This window comes from Trifolium pratense, linkage group LG4 (assembly GCF_020283565.1).
Source record: "Trifolium pratense cultivar HEN17-A07 linkage group LG4, ARS_RC_1.1, whole genome shotgun sequence".
NCBI classification, from domain to species: domain Eukaryota; kingdom Viridiplantae; phylum Streptophyta; class Magnoliopsida; order Fabales; family Fabaceae; genus Trifolium; species Trifolium pratense.
In genome coordinates, this window is record NC_060062.1 from 13,042,352 (window position 1) to 13,053,026 (window position 10,675).

General features: G+C 32.7%; 1 protein-coding gene across 1 annotated transcript; it reads right to left on the minus strand.

Moving 5' to 3' along the window:
* Positions 1–2,825: 2,825 nt before the first annotated feature.
* LOC123881687 (diacylglycerol kinase 5-like) lies at positions 2,826–10,165 on the minus strand. Its single transcript, XM_045930409.1, has 13 exons — positions 10,010–10,165; positions 9,537–9,743; positions 8,708–8,830; positions 8,475–8,603; positions 8,044–8,129; positions 7,629–7,752; positions 7,266–7,314; positions 6,752–6,834; positions 6,512–6,579; positions 5,471–5,545; positions 5,140–5,227; positions 4,741–4,857; positions 2,826–3,301 (listed from the first exon to the last, which is right to left on the minus strand). The coding sequence occupies exons 2-13, from the start codon at positions 9,729–9,731 to the stop codon at positions 2,981–2,983; spliced, it is 1,458 nt and encodes a 485-aa protein (XP_045786365.1). The 5' UTR covers positions 9,732–9,743; positions 10,010–10,165; the 3' UTR covers positions 2,826–2,980.
* Between the last annotated feature and the right edge of the window lie 510 nt (positions 10,166–10,675).

The window sequence follows — 10,675 nt, forward strand, 5'->3', positions numbered from 1 at the left end:
TTATATCTGTCTATATCTCTCATAATAATTTAAACTTGAATCACATTTCTCATTTTATTTATTAAATATATACTATACTAACTTTTTTATTTACCCTCATATAGTCTATACAAATTAAATCTTTAAAAAAGCATAAATAAATATAAAATTATTAACTTTAAAATGTTATTTCAGTTAAGACAATATTAAGAGTGTCGTGCTATGATCATGGGGATGGCTTAAATTTGACGAGAAAGGTTGTACTCCAAAATTCTCTATGTTTGTTGGTGAATGAGCCTTTTAGCTCATTTTGGCGTCATTTTAATGATTTTTTATTTCGTTCGGTTCAATAATTTTTCTTGTTTGTTAAGACTATTTTTAATAATTGTTTGAGACATTTTTTGGGTTGATGGCGTCACAGCATCACCCTTCAATACGTTAACACAGTTTGTTGAATTAGAATTGCTTGCATCTTCACTTTTCACAAGCCTAAATCATTGTATTCGGAAAAAAAAAATCGATATCCTGTTTAACATCCATGGTACTCACTTGAAATATTTATTCCTTTTCAACGTTGGGCGCAACTAGTTGTGAAAATGAACCCTTGTTCGACACCAATAAGAACAAGAGTGGAGCAAATAACAATGACATATAAACTAAACAGTCCAAGTAATTACTCCCTCCGGTCCTTATTATAAGGAACACTTTGGGAAAAAAATTTGGTCCTTTTTATAAGAAACTTTGACCAATTTTCAAATGTTCTAAATGTTCAATTTCACTTATGCCCTTATTTATTATGAAAGAGAATTTAAAAATAAGTAAGTTAGTTGAATAAAAAGTAATTAAATAAGGGTAAACATGGAATAAATTTAAATTTATAAGAGTATTAAATGAAAATAACTATGTTAAATGTGTTTCCTTGGTCTGTGTGATTTTTTTAAAATGTTCCTTATAAAAAGGACTGGAGGGAGTAATAAATAATTCAACCAAGAACAGATATAGATCCTTATGTGTAAAAAAGTCAACACAATCAATCAAAAGAAAAAGATAAAGTGGAAATAAGAAGAAACACACCAAATATGTTTAACATGTGTTTCTCAACCGTAGAATCCAACCAAAAAAACCCAACCCTTAATTCCTTTTATATAGGTTTGCTGTGTGTGGGACTAATACGGCTTTTTGCTCCACCTGCATGACTGAAATCATTGGCTCAAAACTCATTCTTTCTCCAATGATAACCCCTTGCATCCAATATGGAAATGCAAAACACTTTTGCCAAAAGAAAATATTTGCACATAACTTACAACTTGAAGTTTGAGAAATACTATTGACTTGATATATGATGTGATTCGGAAGAAAAAAAAATAATATATGCAACTAGAGGAGAAATATAAAATTAAATATGAAAAATAAGAGAAAATGAATATATTTTTTTACTGTAAGATGGATTTGGATTGTGATCTTGATCTTTATACTTACTATATATAATTGGAAAAGGAATGACAATCGATAAAAAAACGCTTTTTGATAACAAACAATATTCTTCTTATTTTCAATTTAACTTTTCACGGTTTTTCAAGCTTTTACATGATATCTAAGAAAACCTTACGAGTGGAATTTACTAACTTATACATTTCTCAAAGAAATTGCTTTGAAATATAGATAACAAAACCAACATATATTACAAAACTAAGGCTATACCGGAGAAACCGGGTCAGGTGATTGTTCTGAGTTTGGACCTGTAGGAACTTGTCTTTTTATACCATGAATAAAATTGTAATCATTTGACCTTGCCACGAGAGGAACTTGATCAGGTGATTGTTCTGGGTTTGGACCTGTAGGTACCTGCCTTTTAATATATTCCATGAATAAAATTGTATTTATTAGACCTTGCCACGGGAGGAACTGGATCATGTGATTGTTCATGGTTTGGACCTGTAGAAACTTGCCTTTTTATAGCATGAATAAAATTTTAATCATTTGACCTTGCCACAGGAGGTACTGGATCGGGTGATTGTTCTGTGTTGGGACCTGTAGGAACTTACCTTTTTATAACATGAATAAAATTGTAATCATTTGACCTTGCCACAGGAGGAAATGGATCCAGTGATTGTTCTGGGTTTGGACCTGTTGGAACTTGCCTTTTTATAACATGAATAAATTTGTAATCATTTGACCTTGCCACGGGAGGAATTGGATCAGGTGATTGTTCTGAGTTCGGACCTGTAGGGACTTCCCTTTTGATTTCAGCAATGAAATTGTAATCAACTGGCCTTGCAACGGGTGGAACTGGATCAGGAGATTGTTGTAACATAGAATATACTAGTGTATGTGAATTGAAAATACAAACTTGAGGTATACATTGGATAATAGAGTATGTAATTTGAAAAAAATCATCAAGTCTCACTTTAGTTAGTTTACACACACTATTTAGTGTTTAGATCATTTGAAATAGTGAATGCTAAATCCTAGTTAGTTCCAACACTGAGTGCTAAATCCCTTAAAACAGTGTTTAGATCGGAAGACACATGTTTATATGCACAATTTTTATAGAAGCATTTCAAACTATCTTTTAGTTAACGTGTCCATTGTGTTCAAAAAATTATTTTTTTTAATCCATAACGTATTATCTATCTTTTAGTTAACATGTCCCTGTTAGTTGTTAATTGTGACTATGTTAATTTTTCTTTATTGATTTTGTCTTCATTTTCTTTTCTACCATTTTCTTACATACGGTACTGAAACACATGCTTTTGACAGCCCACCACAAGTGAAGCATAATGCCAATAGTTAAGAGTTACTTGAAATCCAAGCAACTGAAAGAATTGTTGTATGTGAAACAATTATTGTATCCTATAACTTTTGCAGCCATAAGGCTGTAAGAATTGAGCCAATTAATTGTAATAATGTTAGAATCAAAGGTACTACAAATATTAGGAAGGGGTAAACGCTTAACTTCTGTAGGAAATGTCAAACTGCATAACTCTACAGAATTAAGGAACTAACTAAGATGAGAAATATCAACATCATCTGGGATTCTAAATGTATCCGCTGCACCAAACTTCCGATATTCCTCTGCTACAGAGTCTTCTTCTTCATCGCTGTCATCTTCTTCAGCGTCCGGGCGTGGTGATGACGGATCGTAAACGCTTTTAGACTTGCAAAAATGAGTGGCAAGCATGTTAACCTGACCATGGTGAGTAATCTCTACCACAACAGTATCATCATCAACTGGAAGAGGTTGTTTCCAAGGTTCTCCATCGATCCTCATGAATGTATGATCTGCTCCACCTTTGCAAAACTCAAACCGGATTCTATGTGCCTAATGAAACAAAAGAGAAGGTTAAATAAATGATATCTTGTATTTAGCTTTTTGTAGTGTAGTCATATAAGTCATGCTTATATGAAATATCATATATGAACTTCAAAATAATTTAAAATTCATGCCATAAATCAAAAGACCGAAAAAGAAAAGTATCGAGTTGCACAAAATTGACAAAAAAAATAGTGTCTGCTACACAAAGTTTAAGTGAAACATGCAATTCATTATATGAATCGAGATGCAATACTAACCAAAATAGTTATACATACAATTATCACTTTTTGATTAACACCAACATCAATGTGAAAGAGAATGTTTCAGTTATTTCCATAATTGGAGTTGAAGGACTTGGAAAGACTATGCTTGCTCAACTTGTATACGGTGACAAAAAAGTGCAACAACATTTTGACTTGAAGAAATGGGTGTGTGTTTCTGATGATTTTGATGTAAAAGGTATTGCTGCAAAGATCATTGAATCAAACATTAATGTTGAGATGGATAAAATGCAGTTGGAACTTCTCGAAAACGTTGAGGGCAAGAGATATTTGTTTGTCTTGGATGACATTTGGAATGAGGATCGTGATCATTGGCTTCAATTGATGACACTACTGAAAGACGGAGCAAATGGAAGTAAAATAATTATCACCACGAGAAGTGAGCAGGTAGCCAAGATAAGTTGTTCATCTTCAATCATCTTTTTAAAGGGTCTCGATGAAAAACAATCTTGGAGATTGTTCAGTCAATTAGCTTTTGAGAATGAAAAAGAACTAGAGAATAAGAATTTGGTGTCAATTGGCAAGGAAACTGTGAAACAATGCTCAGGGGTTCCTCTCGCCATTAGAATCATTGGAAGCCAAATGTTTTCCATGGAGGATTGGTCAACATTCAAGAACATAGATCTTACGAAAATTGATGAACAAGGTGGTAATAAAAGTTTTCAACTTGTCAAACTAAGCTATGAATGATCACCCACACCCTTTCATTTGAATAAGTGTTTTGCCTTTTGTTCTTTGTTTCCAAAAGATTATTTAATTGAGAAGCAAATGTTGATTCGACTTTGGATTGCACAACGATTTGTTCAGTCATCAGGTGAAAGTACAAGTTTAGAAGATATTGGTGATTCCTATTAATCCAAATTATGTTTACCTGCTTTAAGTCTAATTAACATCCCTTTCTTTGAGGTAAGTATGTTACTTCACAACTTACATTAAGTTAATATTAACTAGCTAGTTAGCAAGTTAATTTGTTTACATTGTGTATTAGTCATATATCATTATATAATGTGGAAGAATTGTTCTATTAGCAGTCTCATAATAAATCCTTTGGAAATTATGTAAAAAAATAAATTGGTGTAGATAAAGGAAAATAGGCTGCAGTCTCATAATAAAAACTGCAAAAGAAACTGTGTACCGGGTTTTATTTCACCTCGTCATGCATACCTGAGCAAGTCGAGTTCCATGTCCTTTTGGAGCAAGCAAAACAAGCCCATGCCATGCATCTCTAAAACCAACAACTTCTATAAGGCCATCATCCACATATGGTGGTGTCAAATCTCTCTGCATAATTAAAAACAACCTCAACTAAAAATAACACGAAAATTAAAAATAACTAGCGTTAAAAGAGTATTAGATATTTACTATTGGTCTAGTACTTAACTAATCTCTAAACTAACAGGAAAAATATTTCACAAAATAAATAAATATTTAGAATTAGCATATGAATTTTCTGCATTCTTGGTCTGTATTGTAATTGGTGGGATACAGTTCCATTGCAGACTAGGTTCAAATGTAAGTGACAGATAGCAGATGAAACAAAAAGAATTAGCATATAACTATTACATCACGTTGCTTCCTCTTGTTTGGTGTACCCCATGGATTGAATCCACCAGAAAAGCTTGGCAAGTTAAGACATACAATTGACCTGATGCTGTACATAAAATACAATGGAAAGAGTCATCATTGTTATTCAACAAGTAAACCGATGCAAAGGCAATAGACAACAGAACTAAGAAGTTGATTTGTTTAAACAAATCTATACAGCGAGTAAGCCGAGTTTTATTGCTAAAATATTTGATCTTTGTCAAGTTCAAAATACTGGTGTTTTTTTCACTAACATGTATATGTTTTTAATGTTTTAATAAATATATAAATAGTATATAAAATGATTTACCTGGGAGGTATGTACAGGTCTTGCCATTGACCAGGTTTTTGCATGATCTTTACTTTTGTAAGTTGTGCTATGTTTCTGCATTAGAAAATCAAATCATATTTACATATATGTAGACAAATGGAAAATTGTAAACATGACTCAGCAGAGAAAGCAACCAAATATACAAGAAAATCATTAAGTTTCATTTTCTGTTTTTATAATCTCACTGGCTAGGAGCCACAACAACTGTTTTACCAAATAAAGTTGGTGTTTTAGGAGAATATAGAGACGCGACGCTCTTATCCTGATGAAGTGACAGCAATATTTTTAATGCTTCCATGTTCCGATCACTAACCACTATGAGTCTATGACCAGCATCTTTTGACATTATGTTGATAGTCTTTTCCCTAAGCATTCATTACCAAATATAGATTATTGATGCTGAAGCCACATTAAATAGTGCCCGATAATTGAAGTTTTTTAGAGGAGCTAACAAGTTCTCGGATGGGACTGCAGAAAATCATTATAACGTCTAAAAATAAAATTAACATGTCTATATGGGGTGGGAATAAGTCTAGGAAATAAAAAAGAGGAGTAGAATATTTTTCAATACACACATAAATTCCAAATGACCTGACCAATCATGTGGATGACTTGTGTTGTATTCATGAAAACTACTTGAATATAACGATATTTCATTTGATCATTTTAAACTGTCTAAGCAATTGACTTATATATTTATCAAATTCCTACTCGGATAGAATGAAACTCAGCAATAGAGAAAAATTCTGCATAGTGAAAATCAAGATCTATAAGCCCAAATCATAAAACCTAAAATGAAGTCGAGGTAGCATACTATATAGATAGAGCCCTAGTTGTTTTGTGTCAAATTAACTATCAATAGGTATATTATAAAAACTTAACACCAGAACTTTGTTACAGGAGTAAATATTTATGCATTTACATTTCATCAAATTTGAGGTGGGAAAAACAATGTAAAATTTATGAGGCGAAAATATGCAAGGTATCTGTCCTATCAAAGGCAGATCTTAGTGAACTGACCTGGAAGAAGGATGGATTAAAGAGGCAAAAAACCATCCTTGTGTGCATCCAAGCTTAGCATACGTTTTCTAAAATGCCGATCAAAATTAGGAACATCATATCAGGTTTAAAAAGTAGATGAATGCGAATACATTTCTCTTTTCAAACAATTCTCTAGATTTTCCATTCCAGAGTTAGAAATCAAACAAGTAATGCTATCAACTATCTGCAAACATAATTACTGAAGAAACAACTGCATACCTGATTCACCAACTGGTTTTTGAATTTTTCAGGATTCATCTTTCGTTCAGAATGAAATGCATAAGATACTTGAGCATCCATACCTATATAAGATATGACAGATATTTCATCATGTACTGAAATTAGGTGGATTGAGAAATAAAAACGATAAATTATGACAGATATTTCATCGAAGATATAAATTATTCTAAAAAACGATAAACGAAATCAAGTGGTATAAGAGAAACAGAAATGAAGCTGGTCAGCAATACCTATGTCAAAATTTTGAGCTTATGTTAAAAAGTGAAAGTTTTTAATGTTAATATTTATTTATGCTGGTACGCACATAGTCACATTTGATATTATCTAACATGTAAGAGATCATAGATTGAAAACAGACCAAATTTAAATGACATAACAAAGCGCCAACTAAATGAATTAATTCTTACATAATATGAAAGCATTTATATGGTTCCACAATCCACAACATAAAGTTCAACTTTAGAAGAAATAAAGAATAAATATTCTTACTTACCCATGCTGAAGTAATTCCAAAATCCCCCGCGAAAAGTGTGGCAACCTTCCTGAGAAACAGTTAGAAACAAAGAGGAATTAAGCTGAATAGGAAAGAAGATAGCTTTCTACAAACTCAGAATTAAAATAAAACAAATCCCGGAAAATAAGTATTGTGATCCCTCAATTTTGATATCCACAAACTTAAATATTAAAATCAAGAACAAAGGTGGATAACATCTACAAAAACATTTTGGTTTTACTTCTTCGCAGTATCCCTCTAGCAATTAGGCTTCTTTCGTTGATAGTGAAAAACGGATATTTACAAACCTAATGTCGTCTGATTAATCTTCAATGTAGTTAATGGTATGGTATGATGTTTTACCATATTGAGTTCATCTGTGTCAGAAACACGATGGAAGGCATGCAAAGAATGTGGCAGCTCAAGTGGCGCAATTGGATCACAGGAACCTTGTTTTGGAGCTCTCATCCTCATAAGAATATGCCAGCTGAAATATTAGAAGAACAAATAACAAAGCATTTTCAGAAGAAATATATGCATAAACTGAACACAGGATACAAACAGAAGCAGCTCTTAAACATTCATATATTTGTTTCTGTGTGCGAGCGAGCATGCAAACTTAGCAAAGTTAAAAGTTCAAGCAATAAATAGAATAACTGTATCTCAGATGGCAGTTGCACCAAATCATCTAGTTATAAAAATTAAGCCATGTAAGTAGAAGAATAATAACAAAACTAAACTAGTTATAGAATTGTAGAATAGGCTCAGAACTCATTACTTGTCTATTTTCATTTCCTTAGCCTTCATGACTTGATCCAAAAATGCCTCAACTGAGCGTTGATCTGTTCCCGGGTTCTTCTTCCCCTGTAAAGCAACAAAACCTAAGTGTTTCATTATTTATCATCAAAATCACAGTTACTGCTGAAAAAACTTCCACAACTTCCAGAACAAATGAGAAGCATCGTAGAACCACAAATCTTTATATATACAGGGAATATGGGCTGAAATTTGAAACATAGTATATATGATAAACATGCACGAATTTAAGCAATAAATTAGCATACTAATATGCTCCCTCTCTCTTCAATCAAGAAAAGGGGCACCAACACAGTAAAAGCTCTTCATGTGAAAATGATGGATCATAAATCATATAGTATCAACACAGTGACAGAAAAAGCATAATGTTTTAAATGTACAGAAGTTTCCTACCCAACCAAACGCGAAAGGCAGATTATTCCCGGTGCCCAGGGGGACAGTAGCTATTGCCGGCGGATGAGATAATTCGAGATCACAAATAACTCCAAGTAGCCAACCTGCTGTTCCATCTCCCCCTGCAACCTAAAGGCACTCGAAACAAAGAAAGACCGTACCAACATAAATTTCCTTTGCTTGCTTAAAAACATGGCACCATCAACTCATAAATTTTTTGTATCACAACTCACAATTAACCTCAACTTCTCCATGGTCTTCATAGCAAATTCATCACCCCTTTTCTTGAGGCTTTCCAAATTAGCATAGATTGTGCTAAGCACCTTATCAGGAGCATTTTCCCCCAAATCAAAGACCTGAAATTTACATTGCTCAACTCAGCTAAATTACCGAATTTGCATAAATGAATCACCATTTTAATCTTTAAAACTGTAAGGATGAACAATTTGATCCTGAAACTAACAAAATTTCAAAAGAATTCACGAAATTAAAAGTCCTCGATAGTTTGACTTTTTATGGCATCAGTTTAGTCACTGCAATTGTTGTGAAGAACTAATGTAATCAGCCATTTTCAAATTCACGTATCATTTTGAAGTTTGCTAATTTCAGGAACCACATTGCTCAACTCATACAATATATCAAGGATTCAATCCGTGATTCTCAGGAAACAACTCATGAACTTGAAGATTATGGAAATGAAAGCACTCCATGCAAGACTAGTGAGTAGATTATGGGCCCATTTGGATTGACTTATTTATGTTTATCGACTAACATAAGCAATTGCATTTGCGAGACTATCTTGAAGAGCTTATGGAAACAGTTTGCAACTTGTCTTTATCTATGAGGTGTTTCATCTTGTTTCTAAAAACTCTTCTGGATAGCTTATGAAAACATGTTATATTAAAACAATTCGACTTTATTTTATCTTTTGTTATAAAAATAGCTTAAACATACGTCATTTGCACTTTCATGATAATTTTAACCTAAGAACCAAACTAATCTGAGAGACACCAATCTCACAATTTGTTTATCGAAACATGGCCAAATGCTGGTAGTATATACCTGTTTTTCGTTAAGAAGTGTACGATACGTTTGTAATAGGTCCCCTCCAAGCTGACCACCACTCTTGGAGTTAACAAAAACCAACACAGGACACTCAGGCACGACAAGAACAGATTCATCAGATTTCTCAACCTTGAATTCCGGCGAAAGAATGTAATCCGGAATCTTAAAGTTTTTCAAAAAATCATCAGCCATTGCTGCATGGAACTGCACAAAATCATAGACACAGATTATAACAAATAATTCAATAAATTAATAATAATTTAAGCAATGTGAAAAATATAGACATAATTTTAAACATTATTTATGTGTTTGAAACAGTAATGATTAATTTAAAAGTAAACATGATTGATTAACATAAAATGTGATTATTTAAAAAGATAAACGCGATTTTGAATGCAACATGGTGATGGTAGCGAATGATTGAAATGTGAATTGAGAGGGAAAGATAGTGATGGATGAGTATGTTGTACCTGGAGATAGAATGAATGAGATTGGAGAAGAAAAGTTGACTTTGATTTGGATCTGAAAACGAATGAATTTGATTTGAATTGATTAATCAATGGAAAGCGAAAAGTTCATTCATGCGGAATTCGAGGTGTATCTTCATTTTAGCATTGGGATCCGTGTGGGGGAATGGGGAGGGTGGGGACCAATAAATTGGACAAGGTTTGAGTGTAGTTTGTCATTCTAGACTGCACTCCGTTCGATCACATTTGAGCCGTTTAATATAGGATTCGACGGTTAGATTTAAAGTCAAATTTTATATTATATTTAAAAATTGTGGTTAGAATTTTAATCATTCGATCTTCATCAAATAACTATGTGCTTACTGAATGTGGTTTGACTGCATTGAATCTATTTCTCCAAAAATGACATGTAAATTGTGAATGTTGTGTGCTCCCCGTTTAATCAAATTATTAATCGGGTCTTGTTAACATGTGCATATAAGGCACATGATAAGGTATCTTAATATAGAAATTTAACATTTAATGATACAAGACATTTAATGCTTGAAAAGTTAAAATGCACAAATTTTAAAGCATTATTTCTATTTTTACTATCTTAACATGTGCTATATATGCACATGTTAACATTCTCCTTATTAATTTGGTTTCTGTCTATGGAATTCAATTTTA

What these genes read in the sequence shown, in the direction of transcription:
- LOC123881687 (XM_045930409.1), bottom strand. Translation starts at nt 9,731, where the DNA reads ATGGCTGATGATTTTTTGAAAAACTTTAAGATTCCGGATTACATTCTT. An exon ending in ACACAGATGAACTCAATATG is followed by an intron (nt 7,315 to 7,628) that starts GTAAAACATCAT and finishes ACTGTTTCTCAG; the next exon opens with GAAGGTTGCCACACTTTTCG. An exon ending in GACCTGTACATACCTCCCAG is followed by an intron (nt 5,228 to 5,470) that starts GTAAATCATTTT and finishes TTTTATGTACAG; the next exon opens with CATCAGGTCAATTGTATGTC.